The sequence below is a fragment of the Thermobia domestica genome, chromosome 5, assembly GCF_964235325.1.
Source record: "Thermobia domestica chromosome 5, izTheDome1.hap1.1, whole genome shotgun sequence".
In the NCBI taxonomy this organism is placed as follows: Eukaryota; Metazoa; Arthropoda; class Insecta; order Zygentoma; family Lepismatidae; genus Thermobia; species Thermobia domestica.
In genome coordinates, this window is record NC_137458.1 from 170,835,655 (window position 1) to 170,863,567 (window position 27,913).

Below are 27,913 nucleotides of genomic sequence, written 5' to 3' on the forward strand. Positions count from 1 at the left end.
TCGTGTTTCAGCAAGTGTTTGCGGAATGAATTGGCGTTATCAAATTCGCGTCCACACAATGATTCCCCACAACGAAAGGGGCTCATGGCACCTAATTTGTGACAAAATTTTAAATGAAGTAACAGAGACTGACTCGTTCTTAAGTCACTATGACAAACAAAACACTTAGGCATCTTCTTACAAACTAAAAAGAACGTATATACATGAAAAAACTATTTTACAAACTAAATGATTAACGGAAAACAACCTTTCCCGCCATTACACCTTTGATATTTCAGAGATAAGCGTGTTCACTGAAGGAAAATTCTTGTCGCAGTCATTTTCAATTTTGTACATATGTTTCTGCACAAATGTCCACACCTGTTCCGATTCCTTCGGATATTCTGCATCCAGTACTTGAAACGACTTGAATGTGCTATCGATTGCTTTCAGTGGAGTTTCAACTCTGTAGAGATTATCCTCAATACTCACGTAGAAGGCTTGAGGTTCATCTATTTTTGAAGCGACAACGACGGGCATGGGCTGCACACTACATCCAAAGCGCTGCATCTTTAGATGATGCCTTTCTAACTCTGTTTGAAGATCGGACGCTTCCTGTAAGTCATGTACACAGAATTATTATCACGTTACACACCTATTAACACGTTATCAAATTCCAAAAACTACAAATACACGTATAATTAAAATGAGCTTGTATTTTAAATACGAGGTGCACCAATAATATATATAGCAATCCAATTAAACTGGTACCAACTGTTTTCAGGCATTCTTCTATACTAGAAATGTAATGTAATGAGGTCATAATTGACGCGAGTCACTTCTACGCGATATGAAATGTCTTGAAAACTAATATAGGTTAATATGACAGTATTTCGAATGTATTATTATACCCCTTGAGTTGTACATTTTTAATACCGTTCATTGTGTTTGTATTATCCGATGCAATTAAGAAAAGTTCTGGAAAAATTAAGTAAAGTTCCTTAGAGGAATCTACCTTTTAGTATAAGGTTTGAGAATAATCACAAAGAAAACAATCTGAATTATTGCACTTATAAACTTGACAGTAGTTACGTGAATAGATAACTGCGACATCAATAAAATTGTCCTAAGCTTACACTTAATGGTTTACATTTACAGTAATAAATATTTCAATTAAATGTGGCAAACTTGGAATCACATCCAGACATAAAGTAAGCACGGATATTTTAAAGATAAAATAAATTTAGATCCTGTACGTCAATGACCGCAATTCTTGACGTTACAAATCTCCAGGAAGAAGAAAGAAAAACCTTTGCGGAAATTTGAAAAGCAAGGATGCTACAATATCAATGAATTAGTTTTTAAAATAATGATCGCGAAAAGGTTGGTGCCGTTCCCCTACGTGCTGTTTAGTATTTTTATAAGATTGATATTACACACATATCATTACCTCGAGTATAAACACTTCTTACTTATTTATGCCATAAAATGAAGAAAGGAGTGCTATCATAGTTCCAATATTTGAAGGGTTGAATGAAGAACATTTTTAAAGACACTGGGAAAAAGCTGTTTTGAGCCAAGTAAACATTTTATCCATGACCATAAACATATTTAACCTCTACTTATGTTTCAGAAAGTTTACATAGCATTCACCGAAAGTTTTACAGCATTTTTACGTTTACTATTGTTATTGGAATATAGGGTTTCATCACGGGAACTTCATAAGGCATAAACCTACAGTGGAACCGAAAATACGAATAACATCCTAAAATCCCCTCCCCCTTCCTCCCGGGAAATCGAACGCAGTCGCCCAACAAAGGAGATAAGTGTACTAGCAACGAAGGAGTAACTTTTAGGTCGGCTTTAAGTTCGACACGTTTGAGGGATGTCGTCCCTCGGAGAGCACACAATCCGAGAGAGGGGAAGCAAGAAAGGAATGGATGGGGAAGGAAGCGGTCTGGGACCTGTGTGTTAGGTACCATCCCGGCATTTTTAGCATCATTCACTGTGTTTATATTAAAAAAAAAAAACTCACTCAACCCAGGAAATAACACTCAGGATGATTGGCCTGAAAAAGCTGTTACACTTCTTTGATCGAGTGATCCCACCGGGAATCGAACCCAGAACCGCTCGCACCAAAGGCGAGGGCGTTAGCGACTAATAAATATTGTGTTTTCCTATTTTATGCATATTCCTTTCTATCTACACAACTTAGGTTCACGATATCTTCGTAAGATACAAATCGCGTCACATACACCGATACATGCTTTACTAATTGCATGAAGAAGAGTCATGTATATTGCAAAATATGGTTGATAGCTCACTCCACCAAGGGCGTGCTGTCCCGAGGGGGCCTTTTCTTAAACTTTTTTGTTTCCATGTACCACCAATATGATCCTCTTGATATGGTATGGTAATCATATCAATTGAGTGCACATCAAAGATGGAGCGGGTCAGTGGCTATGGATCACGTGGGGATAATTTTGAGTATACTTTAGTGGATCTTGGGTTACATTTACATGTTCCACTGTTACGTATGACTACCCTAACCCAACAATAACAACTGACTCATTGTAGTCCTCAATATAACACATTCCACTTTGATACACTCTCGACATATTCGGTCAGTAGGTCGAAGTAGATCAGTAGATCATGGTGACACGTGGTGAGTCAGAGTGGATCGTGGTTTGATGAAAATGGTGTTTGCTTACACAATATTTTTGTTTGAGCATAGCAGTTTTTCCAGAAAAGCTGATTGTTTTTGTTTGTTTGTTTGTTCGATAAGGTTTCGTGCAATGTTCTCCATTCTCCAATCACTAATTAAATGTTAATGACATATTTCGTGGTAATCAAGTGTAGATATTAATACATTATATTACATAATGGTACATACTCTGACATGAAAAAGGAATCCTTGCTGTGCCTCGTATTTGGAAGGTTTCCATAATCCACCTCCGTCTTTCCTTTTGATACACGTGGTCACAGATGGGAAATATCTTCCAAGAAGTATTAATATTACGACTGTTCTGGCATCTGGAAAAGAATGAAATATCAAGAACATTTGTAGGTAATTAATTTACGCTTATATAGCGAGGTCCGGAAGTGGGCGTACCTCTTAATTGGTGTTTTCTGACGGTTTTTGGTTTTACCTACATTTGTTTGGTAACACTGCTTGGCATTGTCTGGCAACATTGCTATCCATTTGTTTTCTGCTTGGTAACAGTTATCAGATCAGTTCCTGGCCGCTGGATTGGAAGAGGTTGTGCATCCAGCTCTTTGCCAGGCCTCCAAGAAGTCCCGATCTGACGATATCAGACAATGCTCCCTGGGCTTTCATGAAGCAACACGTAAGAAACACTCGATATCACACAACGCAGGAATTACGAGCAGCTGTGGAACACGCCTTCATCCTCGTTGACTCCGGAGTATCTCCGCAAAACATCTGCCAGAACTTTGTGCAGAATTCAGTTGTGTTATGACATGGATGGTGATCATACCTTTGTTTACGACTCTTACGACTTTAAGGTAGCTGTGTACAGACATTCTACCATAACTAACACTATACTGTTGAAACTAAAGGGGGGTACGCCCACTTTTGGACCACTTTATACTAATTTATTTGAATGTAAGTGCTAACTTTCTGACTGCATTCATTCTCATACCTGCCGAGGTTTGCTCTGTGATACGCAATGAATACTGTATATTACTTTAAGTCAATAATCAAAGAAAAAAGGAAATTACGTTTTGTAAGCAATGGACAGCAATCTGAAAAAAAAAAACACACAAAAAGTATCATCTTTTGTAACTACACCCAGATTCGGCAAAGGGATAATGCGATGTTTCTTATATGCAAATATTGGGTCCAAATAATGGGGAAAACTAATCTTAATACGATACTTATCTATCGCCTATAAGTACGTGTATAAAAGCTGTACATGAAGTATATTATTTCAAGAACCAAAGGTTAAAGTCAACGTATGTATTTCTCTTTGGGAAGTTGCAACAGATACGGATAAAAAGAGAGAAATTGAACAGCTTAATGAATCAAAATAGACAATTAACAACAAGTTAAAGACTATACGCTGCGGAAAAGTTCTTTCGTCACAAATTCTAAACATTAGTTTCATTCATTGCTACAAAAGGGATTTCATATCTGCTTATTAACCCTACTGAATCTATCTTCTTCATATACTGTTATTCAAGTAATTACTGATTTCAGGGATGTAAACTGGTCACTGAACTCAGTATTTCAGACTCTTTGGGAGATTAAACGAAAAATGTTCAATTACTACACAGCAGTTGAAATATTTCTCGTGATCTGAGCTCAATAATGAAACAAAAGAATAACAGAGCTTTTTTAAGTGCTCGATATGTTGTCGATTTACAATTATCATTTATTTTTCTTCTAGATTTTGATTTATTCTGCTCGGACTTACGACTAAAAGGAGACAAGGGAAAATTGCCGGAGCACCTGTAATTGATCTTTTCTTTGCTTACGGGAGTAGGCTGAACAGTGTTGCGTTTTAATAATTATAGTGAACAATACTTAATGAAATAATAAACAATGTGTACACCATTTCTCCACAGTCAAAACTTACTTCCATGCACTTCGATAAATTTTATTATAATTAGCAATTTTTAAAAAAGGGGGCAGGAAGGACTCGTAAACCTTATTCGCCTTCTGTGCAGATGGTATGGTAAAAATCAATACTGGATAATGAAAGTGTAAGTGTAAAGGCTAATATGGAACAGAGAAACAAAAGAGAACTTCTTCAGAAGGGAATTGGGAGGGGAGGGGATGAGAGTACAATGCTGTGACACTTAAAATGCGTCTTGATTTGTATACTTCAACAAACTTTTCTTATTAGATTACGCAATTTCTAGTTTCTTACTCCGATTATTCAAAGTATTCAAATGTTCTCGGAGGGAGTGACCGCCCCTCCCTTTAATCCGCCCGTGGTGTCATTCGTTTGGCTTTTCGCTACTAATTCAAAATGCTTTCCGAAACAAGTTGTCTTCTTGTGACAGCAGGGGGTGGAAGAAACAAACAAACCGTGAAAGGAAGAAAGAAGTGGTTTTGGGCTCTTCCAGTCCAGACCATTCTAACCACTGAGAAGTGAGAATCACAACGTGATTTTTCTGGTAAGAGCGTCCTTTTTAAAGCAGCTAACAAGCAAACAGATGGTCAGCCCTCTTCCCTCTGCAGCATACTTTTTATTCTCTGTTGCCAAACTTACTGAAGAATATATTGCAATTAATCTAACGCATGTAACGTAAATTGGAGACCGTGGTTGGATTTATATGGGTCTTGTCTATTTGTATTAAAAATTTCAAGTCATTACCTACAATACTTTGTTAGAAATTACCATATTAAAATTTACATGTTTTCAAATGGGAAGTTAGAAACATAAGCGAAGAGGTAGAAGATCCCCTTAATAAGAAAAATAATTACCTTCCCTGATGTTCTCCTGCAGCAAAAGTTCTACTAATGTGGCTCCGTCATTTGTTGTTTGTTTGGTCGTGGTAAGTATATGCTGAATCTTCTTTAAGTCTGCATTCCACGTTGAAAAAAATGTTATATCTTTCCCAGGATATAACTGGCCAAAATCAATGTCGATCTGAAAAGTAAAAGAAATTGTTGTCACATATACCTAACGCTGTTTGATGATATAATGTTCTATGCTTTCTTCTCTTTATACAAAAGTTTGGTAGTATAGTTTTCTTTGAAGTTCATTAAATAATCTTTGTTTCAACAGAGCGTTTTTAATCAAGTTATGAACATCAATGGCATTCACCCCACTATAGTATCCATTTTCAGAAAATACTATGTCTGATTGAAAAAGAAATCCCAAAGTAGGCATGTAAAAAACAATTACTTAGAGTGGAACTGATAAAATACACGCAAATATAAAACAAACTTCCAAGCGCTTTCGCATTTATGGAGTCGTCATACAGGGACGCAAAGACGAAAGTGGAATAAGAAATAGAGAAAGACACAAGGACCGCACCTATACCAACAGTGATTTCTCCACAAGGTTCTCTACTTTCTCGTATGAGTACTTGACAGCAGTCACGTGATCACATGACCACCATAGCACCTAGCAGAAATATGGCAAAATGAAATGAAATCTTTGAGTTTTACGTCTCACGGTTACGCCGGTTAGGCTAAAGGAGACGGTGATGATGAGAGATGAATGAAATGGTGGAATGAAGAAAGTGGGAGAACCCGAGAAAACCCACGAGCACGGTGTTTCTACACCACAAAGTCCACACGGCGGGAGCAGGGTTTGAACCCGGGACCCCAAGCACCGGAGGTGAACGCTCTACCACTGAGCCACCGCGCCCCCCCCCCAGAAATATGGCGTAACTCGTCTTACTCTGTATCTTTCTTCTTCCACTTTCGTCTTTCTCTTCCTGCCTAACAAAGCCATAAAAGGTGAAAGCTCTTACAAGCTTTTTTTTCTTTCTTAAATCTTTGCGCGCATGTACTGCACGTGTATTTTATCTAATTTCTGGTAACTGTTTTATACATTGGTTGGTTTTTAATTACACAAAAACGCGTCTTTAACGTAAGCTTACATAATTCTGAACCTTCTGCCGCTGATGCTGGTATATTTGTAAATTAAAATAAACTATTAAATGTTTTCATAGGAACATTATCAACAAGAGTGAGGATGTGGGGCTGATCGGGGAGCGGGCTGGGTAGCGTAGAGGTTAACTTATTGGCATTGTACGTCGAAGACAAAAGATCTATTTTCGGCCCACTCGCACTTTTTCACTCTGATTTTTCATTATTTCTGAATCTATACAGGTTTTGGTGTACTGAAAATCCGGTTGATTTTCTCAGAATTACTAAACGTTCTACCTGCTACAAGATGCACCATCTCGTCCATCAGCTTACTCACAGGAAAAAATTAGAACCGAAAAACTCCGAAACATAGTGCAAGACAGGGTACAACTTCATACACCGAAAAACATTTATAAACTCTCTCGCCTCATGCTAGGTGCTTTTTTTGCAAAGAAAAACTGCCGTGTTCGCAATTTATATATAGCATCAACATAAGACCCTTATGTTCATGATTTTTTTTTTAACTCATTAAATTTTGTTACTCGTTTTTTTTTTTTTTTTTCATTTTCCTTTAAGTACAGTTCGTTCTGTGATACGGAATTACACTTCTATAAAATAATATAAAGGTATTTTCTTTCTTCGGTTACATTCATAAAATAATAATAGAAAGATGTAAACTTCTTAGCAATATCACTACACTTACAAGTGTGTATCCAAGAGGCTGTTTTAAAGCAGGAAATTCCTTGAAGTAGGAGCTGATATCCTTCTTTGACTGAATGTAATTTGCTCTCCGATTTAATGTCGTTTGTTTCCACAGATCACACACTTTCTCCCATGGCTCTATATTATTTCTCAACCACGTGAGAGCTTCCTCGGCAAATTCATCAGTGGACTCTGAAAATAAAGGACACCATCTACATAATTCAGTGTGTAAGAAACGTACATACTCAGTATACGTAAATACATATGTATTAATTTCTAGGACAGAAGTACAAGAAATAATATTTCAATAAACATGTGAAACAGACAGTATTATACTTCTGAACACAATTGTCCTATGAGGTGTTCGGAACATGTATTTACAAAACGTCCCGTTAATATATGAAAGCAGTGATAGAGTTTTACACACAGATGAACAGCAGATATACTGATTGCACAAATTCACGGAAATTTGTTGATTTATAATGAAGGTAGTGCCCTTGAACTGTGAATCTGTTGATTGACCATAATACGTGAATATGTGTAACCATGTAAAAAATCGGCACGCATCTCTTTTAGGAAGTTTTGTACCCTTGTCTGAATATAAGATAGCATAAAACACTATGCATCGTGATTTACTGATAAAATTATAATACAGAATTTATGAACATGAAAGCAAATAAATGAAAAAGAACTATGAACGTACCATCTAAATCGACTTCGGTAGAAGTTGTAGCTGCACACCGGTTTCTCAAAGGCAAAACACCACTTTGCCGCAAATACCTTCTTGTGTTGCAATATCTGTCCCAAAGTTTCCCTCTTGCCAAAACCTTCTTCCCTTGAGCAACTTTATAGGGGACGTAGTAAGTATGCTATTTGAAAAACAAATCACTGTTATAATATACAGTCCTGATATCCTATTGCACAACACAAAATTACAATTAAACTATATTATTTCCACAGAGAAACAAAATACATGGAAACCTGTTTAAAACGAAACTTATATAAACCGGAAATTTGCCGAAGATGAATAGTTTTTAGTCCCGGCAACTCTGTCTGATTTGCCATATGGTAAAGATTTTTCTCTTAACTGATTGCCAGCTCGAAACGTAGGGGCACTGTAGTCTGTCTGTCTCTGCGTTGGCGTTACTACTGAACTTCTGTTTTCAATAGTTAAGATCTTTCGGCCGTGAACAAGAATGGAGATAATGTTTCTGTTATTTAAGTTACCTGTTTCCTGTTTTTGTTGATACACACATAAGCACTTTTCTACTGTCAAAACTTTCTTTATAAATTAAAGACTTACTGCTTGCTACTCCGTCATTACACATGCATTTTCAAGAATTCGGTCATTTTTGAAAAAAAAAATGGTAGAAATTTAGACCAGTTGTTGAAAATTTCCATTGTTTCTGCTGCAGAAAATGTGGTTTCGGTGTGGCGTGTTTGTGTGCCCAGTGTTGTGTACAAATACGGCAAAAACAAATGTTATTGTTACTTTGGAGGACACAATACGATTATTGAAGAGAGAAAAAGAGACAATGTTTGTAAAATATAAAGTTCATTTCAAATGTTGCAAACGCAAATTTCCAACACTGAAACCCAGAAAATGAAAACAATCCTTAAAAGGCGGTGAAAATGTAAAGAGGAATGTGAGAGGAAATACATAATAAAATAATACATACTTGTAGTTTCTACTTTAAGCGTCTGTCTTATTCAAATAAGTTCACTTTGTAAATTGAGTTTATGTTGTAAATACATTTTTGTGTTAATTAATCTTTCACCTCAACCATTTTAACCTAGGTATAGTACTACGAGATTATTTTTACCAGCAGTTATTGTTACAGAACTTAACTTTTCGAATTTGCACACAACGGAAAATTATTTTGTTCCTTGACGTTCCGTCTTATACAAGTTTCACTGTATATATATGCTGTAAATTAGACATATTGGAATTTCTTTTTTTTTTTTTTTCTGGATTCCTTTAGTACTTCAATAAAATGAGCATTGAAAAATGTATTCTGATAAGTTATGGAAAACGTTCACTTGTAAGTTAAATTGTAAATTTCTCCTTGTTCTGAAGACAATGATAAAATAAATATTAATACAATTAAGTCTAATTTTCAATGGGTGTTCAGAAACTATACCGGCGAAATCGGAAGATGATAGTTAATATAATTCTAAGCAAAAAAGCTTCTACACATATCCGATTCTCAGCGGCCTGACACCTACAGGTTGGTAACAATTCTGTACATTTTTCCAAAACAAAAATGTATTACTCATCCTGTATTTTTTCTAAAGGTCATCTATGATGCATTTGAATGGTGACAGAATGGCCTTTCCAAGGGTATATGGCACGTGACGATAGTTGCGTTGGAAGGAGCCTCATGAAGCTAATTTTCAGAACAAAATATCTTTCTTCCAAGAGCTTCAAGAAACACGGTTGCCAACACTGTCGCCAAATAGGAACGACAAAAAATTACGCATCAACTTCAATTTTTATGCTGAATAATGTCGCAAATTTATATATATATATATATATATATATATATATATATATATATATATAGGATGGTGCATTTAAAATTTGCCACCCCTATATCTTCGAAACGACTGCGAATATGAGAAAACGCTAAAACACGTCCATCATTATTTTAAGGGGCTTGAATTTTCAGCTATAAAAGATCCCCCTAAACACCCCATATAGCGGTATCTAGAGTCAACTTGAAAATTTTAAATAGCAAAGGGGGTCGAGTGATATATCGTTGGAAAGGTCTCGACAAGAGAAATATTTTACCTAGAGTTTCAAGTCCCTATGTTGACTCCATCTAAAATGGCTCGGGTTCACATTCTTTCCAACGATATATCACTCGACCCTCTTTGCTATTTAAAAATTTGAAGCTGACCCCATGTACCCCCATATGGGGGTACCTGGAGTGGACCGTTTATAGCTCAAGATTCAAGCTCCTTAAAATAGTGATGGACATGTTTTTGTGTTTTCTCATATTTACAGTCGTTTCGAAGATACACTGGGTGCCAACGGACTTTATGGACACAAAATGGGAACCCCCGCCATTTAGGATAGGGTCAACATTGGGACTTGAAACTTTTGGCAAAATATTTCTCTTGTCTAGACCTTTCCAACGATGTATCACTCGACCCCCTTTGCCATTTAAAATTTTCAAGTTGACCCACGTACCTCAATAGGGGGGTACCTGGGGTGGACTTTTTATAGCTCAAAATTCAAGCCCCTTAAAATAATGATAGACGTGTTTTTGCCTTTTCTCATATTCGCAGTCGTTTCAAAGATATAGAGGGTGGCAAATTTTAAATGCACCACCCTGTATATATATATATATATATATATATATATATATATATATATATATATATATATATATATATATATATATATATACTACAGTATCAGAAAGAAAAATAAAATTGTCCTTATACAATCGAACTACTTTTATTAAAATGAAGAAAGTTTTTTTCTTCCTCCACAACTTCCCTTCCAACTCCACTATCGTCATATATACATCAGTGGAAAGGTACTTCCATTGCCGTTCAAATACGCCATGCGTCATCTCTTTAAAGTACATACAGGATGAGTAATAAAATTTTGTCCTGAACAAATTTGTATAAAATATTTACCAACCTGTAACTATCAGACCGTTGAAAATTGAACATATTCTTATGGGATCATTTTTGCTTAGAAGTACATCAGCTATTATCTCCAAAAGTTGTCAGTATGGTTTCCGAACAATCTTCAAAGAATCATAAAATACTCCAAGACTTTTAAATTTTTTCCAGTGAACGCAAAGAAAAACGAAAAATTAGCAATATACAAGAATTCCCTCACCTAACTGAATTTAACACAAACCTTGTTTTCAGACGGAAACAATCGTACAATCGCCTCACTTATTGAAATGAATGACTGTCTACTGATCCTGTAAGACAGAAAATGAAATTTCACAAACCAATTCCTATAGAAGCTTGAATAAATATTAAGAGACGACGCTCCATTGGGGAGGAAAAAAAAAACACTTGTTTATAAATTTTAAACTGACACACAATCATAGTATTCGTCTTGCGAATAAAATCAGAAAAACACACTGCTGAACAAGACTGTACTTTTAATATAAAAATATATTTACACGTGACGTTTCGATCTTCTAGCCAAGATCCTCATCAGAGTGTACGTCTGATGAGGATCTTGGCTAGAAGATCGAAACGTCACGTGTAAATATGTTTTTATATTAAAAGTACAGTCTTGTTCAGCAGTGTGTTTTTCTGTTTCTTATAAATTTTGTAACACTGGCACTAAAGAAAGAAGTGAATGTTTAGTTTCATTAAGTCAGGCAAATAAATGAACTATAATATTTAATACAACTCAACGTGTTCCAAGTTACTGCAAACAGTTATTAATCAATCCAAAGGGTGCTATGCAGTCATCAGAACACTTTCAAATTCCAACTGATCCATATTGTTGTGTACCACAATGAGCAACTAACGAATTAATGTGTTTGAACTTTTGCTTTGATAATTTCAATGCATTTTGAGACCAAATTAATCCTAAAAACACAACTACAAACATACTTGTAATATAGATCATAAGTGAAAAATACTGTCACGGTGATAAACGCAATCAATACCGTCGAATATGTGCCATGTGAAAACGAGATTCTACTCGGAATTCTTAGTGAAGACGATAAATGTATAGGACAGCAATTACTTAATATTTAAGACTATTGCATTTACATTATCTTTAACATACGATACCACAAAATTTAACGAAACGATCTGTACCTTTTATCTGCGCCAATATATCGAACGATGACATCTGTTAATAAACTGCGAGCTCTGCTATTAAGATGTCCCAAATTCTTGTGCGTAGATAATACTTCTTTTCCTTGCAGTGAACTATTCAGAATCTTCTGCAAGTCCTAGAACAAGGTACTTGTGATCATAGAATTTGAAATAAAACAAAACTTAAACAACAAAAGCAAAACTATAAAATAATTTGATATCACTTATGTTAAGATCACATAAACGTGAATACGTATAACCAGACGTATTTTATTTCAAAAATTTACAAAAAGAAACTCTTGTTTTCTACGAAAAACAAAAACGAGCATGAGCATGTATGTGTAAAAGTACACATATGTCCCAAATTTCGTCGAAATGGGTGCAGTATTTTTTTTTTATTTTTTATTTATTTTTTTTTTTTTTGATATCTGGTGATTACCTGAAAAAGAATTTCATTTTCAACGCATCACAACTTTGACAATTTTTCACATGGAAATTTTATTTTGATGTCACTTGCAATCTTTTCTACCAGAAAACAAATGTTTTAAATTTCATTCATATCTGTTTCGTAGTTGTCGTAAACGAACAACGCCGAAATGCCATTTTTTGTATTCTAGAAGCGTAAGCACTAGTCGATCTACTTTTTAAAGCCTTGCTTGCAAAGCGACCGTCCTGCCTGATAACGTAGAGTTGGTTTTTAGTTTAGCGTCCCTTTCAGCAGCGAGGCTATATGAGACGTGGACCTACTGATTAACGTGGAATCCGAACCACATGAGCTCCCGCTGGAAATCGAACCCGGGTCCCCCACGCCATGCCTGATAACGTACACGTAGAAGAGTTTAATAACAGTCCAAGAGCCGATTTGAATGAATGTGGTATCAAATGAGTACATTAAATAAGGTTATAAAGAATATGAGTTATGTTTACATTGAGTTCGTCCTACCAAACACATGCTCACTCTTGCGGTCATAAAAGATGTGTGACTAACTGATTATTACGATCTGGAAAATTAAACTTTAAATCTAGTAACGGTTACACAAGCTATACCAACATACTTATATATACGTAAATCTTCTATGGAAATACGAAGAATAGGTAGTCTCTTTGAGGATAAACGGACACTTACAATCAGTTTTATTTGTCCATTTCATCTGTGAAGAACAATTCAAGTGAAAATATATCTTTGGATGTGAATTTTCATCAATTTCATGGGCTCTTTACGTGAAATACAAGGTAATTTTACACCAGGAACAATGTGTTGTGAAAACTTACGAATTCCTCTTTTGCTGCACTTTCCTTCACTTGGGGGTCTTCCATCAACGGGCTATTTTTGCAGATATCTACATCTGTGGATGTATCTCTTGATCCTGCCGAACCACATACTACATCAACTGGAATACACAATAAATAAATAAATAAAATAATGCTGTAAGAATTCTATATTAACCTATCCTTATTCTCTCTGTCAAATAAATTAATTGAAGTACCTTCATTACACGTAAAAGCAATCATCCTAAGCAAACAGAAATGCATGCTGGCGTTAGGACTTCACACTTTGACATATTTTCTTTTACAAATCAAAACCAGGAGTGGACCGTATATACCCATGTAACGGCTGCGCTTAAGTAATACTTGCACCCACGCTTTAAAAGTGAATTGAAATAAAAGTGGCCTGCTCGGACTGCCATTCTGATGGAGGTTTTCCTTAGTCGTACCACGATAATGGAAGCAAGAACTGAAATATTTCCAGGTCACTACACCTCTGTCCCAGTCAGAGGGCCATAAATAAAATTCAAGGGAACTCACATAATGTCTACATCCGAAAAACGATAATTTTCTCTACTGGAATATATAATTAAAAGTTTAAAATCATAAAATATGAATACGCAACTTACCACTGTCCTAATTGCTAATATATATTATAGTAGTGTAATATTTCAAGAGCTTTTCGACTGGCATGTTCACGCGAATCTTCGGTATATTAATAACATGTTATAAAATGCGAGAGATGTTCAACTCAAGGTAAGAAATAAGAAGTAAGGAAGAAATTAACAATATTTATATATTCATTTGAAGACACAATTGAACTCACTTGTGAATGCTCATCGCATCACTGTGTCTTACACCATTTTTTTAACAATTTGAAGAAAAGTATCTCAGCAACCTGATGCTCTGATCATGGAATCTGTTTAAAGAAAGAAAAATAGTATATATTGTTTCTTTTCTTCCTTTTTTCTTAAAAAAAATTCAGTTAAAAGTCACTTGCATTTTATAATAAGTTTCTCATATGCGGGAGGACGGTAGGAAAGTTCTCGAAATAAGGGCTATTTCAATTTATACGAGCGACTGGGACACTTACCCTTTAATTATCTTACCTATTTATTAACAACATTCCAAATACAGCCGAAAGGCATTTCACATTGAAACAAATAACAACAAAGGAAGGAAAGGAGCTTCGAAGTCGGCGAGGCGGGTCATATATTCAAGGTACCATCCAGACATATGCCTAATGAAACTAAGAAAAACCCTGGAAAACAATTGTTACGATGGCCTGCCTCAGGATTCCAACCAGGGACCTCTGCATACGCTAACCACTCACACACGCTCGCTCGGTTAACTACGAACTGCAATAGCACACAAAATGCTTATCTTTAACTATTACCATTTTTCCATGCTCATTTTTCATTTTCATGCAATAAAACAGATAAATATTAATCCGAAAATAAATGTTTAAACATGTTTTCTAGCGGTGTTAGTTGGATGTGTCTAATTAAAAATACTTTTCTACGTAAGTCATTGAGATTGAATTACAATCTACTCACAAGGTTCCTCGTAACAATACAATGTGCTTCCATTTGCATTGCTTATCCTATCTCCACCACCAACACTAGGGAAAAAGGAAATAGTTGTCACCTGGAATAAAAGTTTATTATTAGCTTCATTAAATACAATGATTAAAAAACATAAATGCATATAATTACATAGCGCAACTGCGTACGCGCGTAATTTCCCTTAAAGTGTTAACAACTGTTGATTGCCGTTACTTTTATTTTTTATCTTATGACAACGCACAGATTCAACAACTTCAAGATGCCTTTTCTTGAACGTGTGCTGATCATAACCAGTTTCATGTCAATTTTATTAATGCATTTTAGTTCAGTTTGTGGCATTTCATGTTAAGTGAACCAATGGTTCCCACTCCACCATCTATAATTTGTTTAAACTTTTGCTCCAATGTTACCTGACACAAAAATGAACATTAGTCTTTTGTAGTCCGGCTATCTCAAAATAACCCTTGTAACAGCAACAATAAGTACTTTTTTTTTAAGTGCTTGTCATTGTTCACTGAAAGGTCTAACAAACTTCAAAACTTGCTACCTGAGAGAGAGAGTTAGTCATCAATTCCCATGGATGCGCAGAATTTGTACATAAAATTCACAAAGTTTGCTTAAAACAAAGTGTGTGTGTGTGTGCAAGTGTAATGAGTGACAACGGTGTGTGAAGTCAATTTAGTAGACTGATACTTGAAATAAATAAAAATGGTAGATGTACTATAGAATAAAGAAAACCTCAAATCTGAAGCAGAGATTATTTTAGGGGCATGCGTTCTTATAAAAAGGAAAAGTACAAGATGTGAAAAATGAATGCTCTTCGTATCTCAAAATGGTTATGTTGCCAAACTTGCACCAAATTGGAACCATAACCAATGGAAAGAATACGTTTTCATATAATTAGAAACACATTTTTACGTAGATAACTTTCTTGGTTTCTGGATGGTGGAAAAATAGCTATTAGGTCATTTCACACTGAATTCACTACCGACAGAATTTGCATACCATGTCGATGCAAGTAGTAATATTTGTAACAAAGTCGTAGGAAAGAAGAGAAGAGATGGGGATAAAGAATGGATGGAGAGAATGATGAAAAGGGGATAGAGGAATACAATACATTTTAGTAACATCATGCTAAACTTACATTGAAGCCCTCCTCGCCTGTTAGTGAATAGAGTGCGTGAATAATTCACGCAGTCCCGGGTTCAATTATCAGTGGAAGAGCAACGAACACATTACAGTGTTTCTGATTTCACTTTAAAATGTAGTTTCACGTCTAATATAGCGTCAATGCTAAAATGGGACATTTAACTACAATTAACTAAGTAACTTACACTAAGGCCAAATCTATGTCTTTCAACTTAGTAAAAAGGAACATTTGACTATTTTGATTGCTGTTACATTAAGTACCCAAAATCACGATCTGCAATACAACATCGAGCATGAAAATTGATATGATCACCGCACCTTGAAAAAACTGGCTGTATTAACTTGTTCAATCTTTGCGTTATTGTAAAAATGAAAGTAAACTAACTAGAAACTTGATAGGTATTCCATATTTTCCAATATTATCTAACCAAATAAAAATTATTCTCAGAAGGTATTTCATCGACGCTTCCGATATTCTTTCAGAAAACATAATATATTTCTCAGAGGATTGACCCTCTGAAACAATCTGGTATCTATCAAGTCGAATGCAGTTAAGGACAGAGATATACCTTGGTGAAACAGAGATATATTTATTAAGACTAGAAGAACCTGTTAGAGAATCAAATCAAACCGTCATTTCGGGACTTTCGCTACATTTAGGGCTCTCAATATGATATTCGTACTCGTAAGTTCTTGTATCTCTTTCATTTACCAAACTTACAATTAAGTTTACATTTACATTTTTCGGCTATCTTTAAATACATGTAAAACTGCTGCACTGTGCGCTATAATTTAAGTATTAAATTGCAAACATTATTACATGGATAATTATTATATTTTTAAACATTGTCTCTTTTACGGATTTTTTTCCTGGAATCATCTGAAATGGATTACAATTTAACGTTTCGTTCAGAACATTAATTTACTGCCGTTGAAGAAAGTATGTGCATCCGATTTCTTGGTTTAAGTTCAGCGTCTCGTTCAGTAGCGAGGCTATATGAGACGTGTACCTACAGCTTAATGTCGGATCGGAACATGAGCTTCCGCCGGGAATCAAACCCGGGTCTATCGCGCCAAAGGCGCGTCACTAACCACACAAGCACTGAAGACCTCGTATGTGCACTCGAGTTTGAAAAAACTAGGAGGGTAACAAAGAAAAGATTTAAATCATTAGTTTCCTTGTTTTGTTCTGAGTTAGTAATAGTATGACTGGGTTTGGAAAAAGCTTGCTAATATTTTTTACGAGTGAATTAAACGTACAAAATTGTTTTCATTTTTTTCTTTCTTTTGCGAAGCATCAACTTTTACACTTACACATTGACACGGACTAATCCTTACAAAATGCAAGTACCATAAGTAACTGAACGCAAAAGACAAATTTTAAAACATTAAAGTGTAATAATTAAAATTACATCTTTCTGACAGTTTCGGTATATTTCTGACACCATCTTCAGAGAGGGAATAGAATGGGAAAATAGTGGTAGGCTTTTCTCATTCTATTCCTCTATTTGAGGATGGTGTCAGAAGTACATTGAAACTGTTACCAAGATATTTTAATTTGGGTTAATTTGAGTTTAACGTCCCGTTCAGCAGCGAGGCTATATGAGAAGTGGACCTACTGATTAACGAGGAATCCGAACCTCATGAGCTCCCGCCGGGAATCGAACCCCGGTCTCCCACGCCAAAGGCGCGTATATTTTAATTTGGGCACTGTAAGGTGTTTATATTTACAAGTAAAACAGTTTGCTGAAAAAAATAGTGAGTATTATACCCAACACTTTCTCTACCGATTAAAATCGTAATACGGTTGAAAATACACCTATGAATACGGTATTACAGGTACAATGATAACAAAGTACGATTATATTTGAGAAAAATAATAAGATATCAGTTATTTCTACCTCGCTATCACTAAAGGTACTGCCTTCTGAGCTGTGTGACAGGAAAGACACAGGGGATGAAGAAGTAGGAGATTTCATCTTCTGTTCCTTGTACAATTTATATTTTGATATAAATTTCATTCGTGGTCCAACTTTAGGAATTAATTCCTTTATTGCATCCACAGTTAAATTTTCGAATGCCTCATCATCGATTTCTTCCTCTGAAATAATAACAAATGTTTGTTCAATGAAATACACAGATTGCACAAAGCTCCTATTTAACGAACAATATAAAGATTATGTCGGAATCTAAGGTACACGATGCTGGGTGAACATAAATTTTGAGCTCCTTTCGGGAATCGAATCCGTCACTCCTCACACCACAAGCGCTAGGCAAAACAAACTGGATGTGAAGAAGCTCTAAGGAAATAAAGAAATATGAATAAAACTTCCCTGAAATAAGAAAAAATTGAATCCTGCAACTCTTCATTCTTTCAATTTAATTTTATAAAACGACATGATAAAATTAGGCAGATTATACAAATATGTTCAACTTTTTGTCACGTCTTAGCTATTTTCTTCAATGTCATTCAAACCGGTTAGCATCTTAAAATATAGGTCCTGAGCGACATCTTTCCCATATTCCTATCTTTCAGTTGTGGGTCAGCTTCTTTAAGCCAAATGGCTCTTTAAAAAAAAAAACTATTCGGAAATACAGCTTAGTGATTGCATGTACAAAAAGTATTTATCCTACTTGGAAGTTGGGATACAAATAACTGAAGGTCTGTCCTGAAGAGGCAAAGTAGAACTAAGGAGGTACTGTTCTGTGCCTTTTCTCTTGATATTATTTCTTCATTTGTTTGGTCTTTCGGAAAAATCTTACTTTTGATGACTTCAATATGTGAATGGAATGAAGGATCTGTCAATGCTAATGAGGAAAGCATAATTACTATTGCAAAAATATCTTTAATTGAGTAAACAGGAATGAAGTATAAACATCTAGCTTCATGTACCGCAGTTATGCCCTGTATGTTGATGGAGAAGAATCAACAAAGAAACAGCTGCTAAATTAAGAAAACCAAAGACAGGTCTTTTGTAATGGAACACCAAATCTTGGGAGTTACAGTTATTGTGATCTCAGAAATAAGCTGAGAAGAGGTAGAACATGCTTTAAAGAAAATGAAGACAGGGAAAGCAACTACAAGCTAAAACATGGGTGCTTAGGACCAGAAGTTGTCCTACCGCATACTATGGGATCTAATGAAAACAGTTTACAGACAAGAGAAAAATGCCAAGTCAGTGGAGAGAGAGAGAGAGAGAGAGAGAGAGAGAGAGAGAGAGAGAGAGTAGTACTGTATCTATATACAAAGAGAAGGAAGATGTACAAAATTGTGAAAATTACCGAGGAATCAAGCTGATGCCACATACAATAAACCAGGGTTTGCCCAAGTGGGCCCAGCCCGAAAAAACCCGGTGGGTTTTTTCGGGTTGGACCCACCTGAAAAAACCCACCTGGGTTTTTGAGCTTTTTGTTAATATATTATTGATACAACCAAGGTGATCACATTTTATCAGATTTTGGACTTTCCATGGGCGAATTGAATGCTTTCCCGTTAAGGTATACAACATTCAACATAAGACCTTTATAAAGTTCTGAATGCACTGAATGAATAAAAAAAAGCCTTATCTTAGCTTGAGATAGTTAAGTAACAAATTAATGTATGGATTATGCGTATAGCCTGTTTGAAGGGAAAAAAATGCAATTTTATATTTTAGAAAATACTTTCCGTGAATAGTGTGCTAGTGAAACGTTGTCCCTCATACGTTTGACGCGTTTAAAGCCATAGATGCCGGTACTACCAGTAAACATCTAGTGCATTAGTAAAACTATTAGTATTATTTATGCCTTACCTTTGATGGTAACACAAGTATTCTTCAATAAAATTTAGTTTTCCAACAACAACAGTTTAGTACAGTTATTTGTAGGTACTTTTCAAATAAGCATTCTGTAGAATCAACACCAACAAAAGCGTAAAAATTCGTCAAATTTAAGAAACTCGATGCTCAGAGTTCCGAACTACGTACCGCTTACTATTTCAAGTGCTGAATTCGAACTTTCGTACTAGTGGAAGTTTCGATGTATAGTAAAGGGAGCTGCATTTTCGACGGAGGAGGAAAAAAAACACGTCCCGAAAGAAGTTCTCGGGAAATTCCCCCAATTGAACGCGCAAAGCATCGGAACTGAATACTTCAACAATAAAACTATTTATTTTATGCTGGAAGATATTTAATTTCATTTAAGACAATCTGAACACATCCTAACTATATATAAAACTACATGAGCTGACATAAATTATTGAGCACGTCCTGTAGGGCTACAATGATTAAACTTGTCATGATGGTAGCTTTCCGGGACTAACCGACAGAAAAATTGCCAAAAGTGAATATTTTTAATTTTTAGGGGGGTCTAAAGCGGGTATGAAAAATTTCCCCATGTTATTTAAATGGGCCTTTTTTAGACATATAATCTCATGTTTTAGGTACACCCTACTTAGAATTGGAATAAAAACTTGAAATTCGGTATGCTTATACGTTTTCTTAGCAGTACCTAAGTAAATCAGTAATCATGTAAAAATCCAACTTTAGAGTGGTTTTATAGGGAACTGAAAAATCTTTTCCATGTTATTTATATGGAACACCTTTTACATCCTCAAATTATTGAGCATTTCCTGTAGGGCTACAATGGTTAAATTTGACATCATTGTAGCTGTTCGGGACAAACCCACAGGAAAATTGCCAAAAGTGAATATTTTTTAATTTTGAGGGGGTCTAAAGATTGTATGACGAATTTCCCCATGTTATTTAAATGGGCCTTTTTTTTAAACTTATAATCTCATGTTTTAGTACTTAGAATTGGAATAAAATCTTAAAATTCGGTATGCTTGTACATTTTCGTAAGCGTTACCTAAGTGAAACATCAGAAATAAAAATTTCCAACCGTAGAGTGGTTTTATGGGGAACTGGAAAATCTTTCCCATGTTATTTATATGGGACGTCTTCTATACCCCAAAATGTTTAGGCCCTTCTGGCATGATTAGAATGATGAAATTTGGCATGATTATAGCATTCCAGGACTAACGGACAGGAAAATAGCCAAAAGTGAATATTTTTAATATTTTTAAGGGTCTAAAAGATGATGAAGAAATTCCCTTGTTATTTAAATGGGCGTTTTCTTGGGATACAAAATTTTATCTTTAAAATAGTTGAAATAGGAAAAGTGTGGGTTCAAGAGATGCGAGGCTGTAGGCCGAGCAAAGACAGTGTGTGGGAGGCGATGCCCCCGGGTGGGCAGATTCAGGAAATATGAAAAGCAAGTTCACGACGAAAAGGGCGATAGATAAGAAATGCGAGGCCGTAGGCCGAGCAAACTCGGGGGTCTGGGGGTAGAGCCCCCAGCTAGCCAAAAGCTAGTTTATTTTATAAAATATGAATTATATCTTTCTTAATGGTCTTAAATTAATTTTCTGGAAAGATCCCTCTTACAACAAGTGCTCGGGAAATTCACGTAATTGAACTCACAAGCTATCGAAAGTGAACTTCAACAATAAAAACCATTTATTTTACGCTGTTAAATTAATATATTTGGTGTTCACATTTGGCAAACGTCACTGAGGCTTCTGGGAAGATTCAATCTGCATTTGTTCGTTCGTCTGCTTGTACCACACATACTACAGAGAATCACTTCCTGTCTTTTAAGTGTAAATTTTCAGAGTACAAGCACGAGACACACTAAATTTCCTGTATAGATTTTGGCGGCATGCCAACGTAAAATTTCAAAATGGTGACAATTTTTTTTTTTCAAAATAGCGGGTATGCACGCTACAAAGCGCAATTTTCGATCTTTTAAGTCGAAATTTTTAGAGTAGAAGCACGAGATGCTCTAAATTAGCTGTATATATTTTGGCGATGATCCAACGTAAAATTTCAAAATGGCGGCCATTTTTTTAAAGCAGTAGTGAATAGAAAATTGTTGCAAGTTGTGACAATGATAATCTTGAAATATAAATCATATTTTAACACTTTTACCCCAAAGACATCGAAATATTTTGATAAAACCCAAAAAAACCCAATAAAACCCGAAAATACCCGGAAAAAACCCATATGGGCCCAGGTGGGTTGGGCTTTTTCAGAAAAACCCGGGTTTTTTCAAACCCTGCAATAAACACTTGGACGATGAAGATTTAGAAAGAAAAACAACAGTTGAATCCATGCTACAGATGAGTACAACTGATACAATCAGTGGCGTCATTAGCTCTTAAATATTAGGGGGGGAGACACATGATATATCTCACATGTGCAAGTTATTTTCTAATTACATATTATGATTTTGTTTAATTTTATCGAAATAAATTAATGATATACCGTAACTCATGCAGTGCAAATAATAATAAAAAAAATAAATAAATAAAATACTGGCCAGCTGGTAACTTTATACACGACACAGAAAATTACGGGGGGGCATGTCCCCATCACGCTAACGACGCCCGTAGATGCAATCTTATTAAAGCAAACAATGGAAAAGCGTCAGGGAAAGCAATAAGGATGCAGTATTTACTGAATGGGCAAAGACGTAAGCCAGAGTACCAAGTCAGGAAGTTTGGAGGTATATGAAAGGAAAATGGAACTCCAGTAAAGTACAGGAAGATTGTTCAAGATCCGTATACAAGAGCTAGTGTCCCGGTAAGAAGCAGTGTAGAAATAATACATCTTACTGCGTTTAGAGTTGGACTGCACTATGGTTCGGAAGTGAAATCTCTATCTGGTAGCCCAAAACGCAACAGCCCAATACGAGCATAACCTAACCGTAACTACCCTACGCCAGAGGTCACAAAACTATCTGGATATGTAAGTCCCTCAATAATGAATAGGCACGAAACGAATATAATTAAAACGTAACTAACTCAAGGAAGCAGTCACAAAACTAGCTGTGTGTATTTTTGATTATTATCTATCAGAGTTGGTTGGTGTAAACCAAGATGGTTTAAATTTTTTTAAAATCCAATTGGTTTAAGCCAAAAATATAAAATAAATGGTTCACAGCCAGAGTGAACACAAATTATTAGTATCTTTATTCACTTCTAAGCAATTTAAATTAGGACGCTGTACTTCGGATGCAGTGAACTACTTGAATTAAAGTAACCTTCTGTAATCTGTATAATGTTTTGAAATTGTCCATTTATATCAATTATGAAATGAAATATTTAGTTTAACGTGCCACTTTTATACACCGAAGCTAAGAGAGACGGTGATGATGAGTAATGACTGAAATGGTGGAATGGAGAAAGTAGGAGGAAATGGGAGAACCCCGAAAAACCTACGCACACGGTGTTGTCCGACAGACGGCCCACTGGCGCGAGCTGGGATCGAACGAGGGACCCCACGCACCAGAGGTGAACGCTCTACCACTGAGCCACCGTGTCCCCTTATTTCAATTATAAGTCTGTAAAGTGATTTCACTTATGCAGTTGTCCTAAGGTGACGGAAAATATGCACAAGTATGCAAATCGGTTAAACATATTTCTATCACGTGTCCTAAGGTATAGTCTATAAACTCATCGCCTTCCTAATCAAGGGATCCCGAGTTCAAGTCCAGGTGAAGAACAATTTCTCTTGGATGTAAACCGAGTAGTGATTCAGGTCCAACCTTAAACTGTATTTCCCGTCCTTCATAAACTCACTGTTGAATAAGTATATATGGACCAGACATTTTCATTAATATGTAATCTCAACAAATAAAGTTTAAAGTGGAATAACGATGACCCCTACTATTTTTTTTTTAAAAAAAAGGAATAAAGTAATTTCAGGGTACTGGTGCTATTGAGCTCGATTTCAACTCCTTTAGAAAAAACAAAAATGAAATCTCTAAGTTTTACGTCCCACGGTTATGCCGGTTAGGCTAAAGGAGACGGTGATGATGAGAGATGAGTGAAATGGTGGAATGAAGAGTAGGAGGAAACGGGAGAACCCCGAGAAAACCCACGAGCACGGTGTTTGTCCACCACAAAGTCCACACGGCGCGAGCTGGGATCGAACCAGGGACCCCAAGCACCGGAGGTGAACGCTTTAGAAAAAAACGGTAACCCGGTCAAACTCGAAGGCAAATGTCAACTAGCTCTGTTTTCCTCGCAATCGATGACTTCCAATTCCAACATGTGCAGCAGCTGTGCGTGTTACTGAAGACTAGCCTTCGGCTAGCTGGAGGTCTCGCACCTTATAAACCCACAAGTATGCCAAAAGTCTAAGCATTTTGAGATGTAGAAGATATGATATTAAATAACTGTGAGTTTTCAGTTTTCTAAAATAAATAATATATAAATAAATAAAAATAAAAAAATTTAAAAAATCCCTCTATAACTAGATATTATGTTTGGTCAATAACTTGCATATCGCTATCAAAAGTTTGCAAGCATACCGAATTTCAAACTTTTGTTCCAATTTCAATTACCTAAAACATGAGATTTTATGTCCAAAACAAACATACATTTAAATAGCACCGGAAATCTTTCTTTTTATTTTAGAATTACCCTAAAAACTAAAAATATTTACTTTTGATATTTTTTGTGAGTTACTTCCAGAATGCTACAAACATGCCAAACTGCATCACTCTAACCTTCGGGCTACATCATTTAACTTAATAATTTTGGGCTGTAGAAGGTATCTCCATATAAATAACAAAGGAAGATTTTTCACTTTCCCAAACAACCTCACTGAACTAGGAAATGTATAGTTTTGGTGATTTACTTAGTAAATTTTATGAAAACCCTACATGAATACCGAATGTAAAGTTTTTACTCAAATACAATTTCCTAAGACTTTTTTTTTTAAAGTACACCGAAATAAGATGGGATTTTTACTCATTCTTCCTTTTCACCTACTAAAAAGAAAAAAAAATTCTGTATATTTTTCTCTGAAGGCTATATGTATGCCAAGTTTCAACTTTCCACGTCAACTGCCAGTTCCATTATTTTGTCAGTTAATGGCACGATGAAAAGTTTGAAACTTCCGGCTTTTATCCTAACTTAACGTACGCTCTAATGCAACGTGTGAACCAGATAATTGCTAAGGAGAAGTTCTAGAACACAGGTTCCCCATATAAATTAGCAAGGTTGGTTCCTTTCTGTACCAAAATTTAAATTTTATTTCACAGAATATTGCTAGCGAGCGTCAGCAAGTGAAAGCGGGTTAGAAGACCGCAGGATACGTTGTTTTCTGTTTTTATTACAGCTAAATGGGAAGTGGGACATGTGTTCTAGAACCTTGTAATTTCTATGACGTTTATATTTTCTTCTCGCTTATTACAAAGCTAAGGCATTACTGCCGCATCGCCGGACCAGTATTAGAATCGAAAAAAAGTACCAAAATGTACTGTATACGGATATATTTCGTTGGACTACATTAACTTACATTAGATTACCTCACATTAGGATAAGGGCATAAAAAACTACAGTGCAAAAACACAAACCAACTTGTGCTAGGTGGCCACTAAGTGCACGAATGCTATCTAACCGAGCCAAGGTAGGGCGGAGCTAGCGGACCAGCGCGGTAGTGTGCCCGAAGGGAGTCAGCGACGATGTGTACACGCGTAAGCGAGGGTACTGAAAACATCGGGTTTCCGCAATCATATACATTTCAATAGCACTTGCCATACTCCTCTTCGCGCCACTACATCATAACAACTATATCTCTCCGCGAAATGGTCCATCCGCCTCCACATACAGTGTCGCTTACAACATCAAAAATAACCAATTTCTTCATTTTTACTATTCCCCTTACATGACTTTCACTCATTCTTGCTCATAAACAAACAAACAAACAAACAAACAAACAAAAAATTAACTGACCCGGCAAATTTTCTAAAACTGTTCCGGTGATACACCAGTTAACCCCAAAGCTAAATAAGCTCCATTTCGTGGGAACAATCACATACAAAATTATTATGAATACTTGACTAATTTCAGTAAACTGTGAGATCAACTAAGCTTATATATTAGTTTCATTAGATCATGGTCCCTTGTACGAAGGTACTGAATGTTTAAACTTAGGTCAAGCTTCAGTACTGCTGAATGGGCTGACTGGTAAATAATTTGTGAACTACTGGTACATCATTTGAGGAATTAGTTGACCTCTGACCGAGTCTGATCGGGTTAGATCACTTCTTGAGGTCAAAACCGAGCACTCAATCCAATCAGCGCCCCACCTTTACTTAGTTTTAAATAGGGACTTTGTTTACTCCACTTTAATTTAACCTAAATATATTAAAAAAAATGAACTGGTTCAAACAAAATATCGGATTTAAAAAGAAAATGGTTTCTGCAAAACCTGTTATTTATGTGCTTTGAAGTTTGACATCACCATCATGAATTAAATTAAAAGTGCAAAGGTGGTGTCACTTAGTGTAACACAAAGAGAAAGGCCTTCTGTAATAATTTGAAAGCGACAGAAGCACACTTAAAAAGCATTAAATCGTAACCTATCGTGTTTTCTTTTTGCTACACATACCTAAACTAGCCTATATAACCATACTTTCGCTCGCTGTCGCTTGTTCAGCATTAATTAGTAAAAATTAAGGGTGAATTATTATTAAAATTCTTGATCCCATCTGTACTGTTTGTAGAAAGTAATAAGGGCACAAAGTATAACAATTAAGGGGTTAAATTCCAAAGTTGGACGTCCGTTTTCAGCAAAATTTTGAAACTTGCACGGAAGATACGTATAATTTGATCGTTTGTGTGCTTGATAATATATAAAGATAATACAACAACACTCTCTCTATTTGTTATATATAATTGGTTATAAACATGGGACTACTAAGCGAGCGAAGAGAACTACCTCGCGCAAGGTAACCGAATAGTTGCATTGTGGGAAAGTAACGAGCATTCATAATATCAATATTGCGGGTAATATACCGAATCGCTGTACGGGATGTGAACTGACAGTGTTGAATTTCGTGAAGCTCCCGTCGAAGGGTACTTCTATTATAGATCCTAACGTAACCTAACCTAACCTACACTTTCTCCCAACTCGCGAAATTGAAAAATTATACATTTTAATAGCTTTTACGCAATTTTGGTAGAAAAGTATCGGACGTCCAACTTCGGAATAAATGCCCAATTAAGTAAAACTCAACGTAGAAATATCAACATAGGACCACTATGATCCTCAAGCATCGAATCGTTCTGCAAAAGCTTAAGCCTCTTCCAAATAGTACGAACTCTCATATTAATAATAACCTTTCTCTCAACTTTTCACACAAACATCTTACAAGAAGTTAAATCATTATTATACCTTATATAATTTCATCTGTACATTTTCGGGCTTAAGTTTAGATTTGCCCCTCCAGTTTCCAACCTACGAAAATGCAGTTAAAACATTAAAAATTGTTAGGTTAGGTTAGATTAGGTTACCTGGTAAGACTTTAATTAGACTAGAACAGTGACTGAAACAGGTTCTAATATCGTAATTCCGAGTAAAAACGGGCTAGAAACTTTAAACTTACCCTCAATTGCGTGAACACATCGTGTCTCTATTTTGAAGTATTTTGATTTGGTGATAATAAAAATAATATTTTGGAAGCGTCATAAATGCTTAATAATACACTATTTCGTACAAGGGACTTTCGTTGCTTGTGCGCAATACAATTCAAATAAACATTTACAAATACATATCTTCAATTTACATATTGAAACTTACTGACTATCCACTTACCTTGAAATTTCATTATTAGGGTTTCTAAACCCCACTCTTTTAAGATATTTTCGTAATTCATATTAACTATAGAATCCATTATGGCGGCTACATGACAACTCGTAAAAGGCGGGATTTCGCATAGTTGCCATAACAAGAGTTTTATATTGTAATAGCCATTCTAACCATAATGCTATCGCTATTTTAGCAATACTAAATAATCTGGTTATATAAACAATATGCATGATATTATTAAC

The 27,913-nt window shown here is 35.6% G+C and overlaps 1 protein-coding gene across 1 annotated transcript; it reads right to left on the reverse strand.

Moving 5' to 3' along the window:
- Positions 1 to 258: 258 nt before the first annotated feature.
- On the reverse strand, positions 259 to 27,913 carry LOC145686273 (uncharacterized). Its single transcript, XM_081759403.1, has 11 exons — positions 27,678 to 27,913; positions 17,934 to 18,133; positions 14,875 to 14,965; positions 13,325 to 13,443; positions 12,053 to 12,189; positions 11,127 to 11,193; positions 7,953 to 8,118; positions 7,251 to 7,441; positions 5,432 to 5,597; positions 2,873 to 3,012; positions 259 to 594 (listed from the first exon to the last, which is right to left on the reverse strand). Exons 1-11 carry the CDS (start codon positions 27,754 to 27,756, stop codon positions 259 to 261), a joined length of 1,692 nt encoding a protein of 563 aa, XP_081615529.1. The 5' UTR covers positions 27,757 to 27,913.

What these genes read in the sequence shown, in the direction of transcription:
- LOC145686273 (XM_081759403.1), bottom strand. Translation starts at nt 27,756, where the DNA reads ATGGATTCTATAGTTAATATGAATTACGAAAATATCTTAAAAGAGTGG. An exon ending in GTGCAGCAAAAGAGGAATTC is followed by an intron (nt 12,190 to 13,324) that starts GTAAGTTTTCAC and finishes ACCTTGTTCTAG; the next exon opens with GACTTGCAGAAGATTCTGAA. An exon ending in TGTTTCCGTCTGAAAACAAG is followed by an intron (nt 8,119 to 11,126) that starts GTTTGTGTTAAA and finishes TTTTTCAAATAG; the next exon opens with CATACTTACTACGTCCCCTA.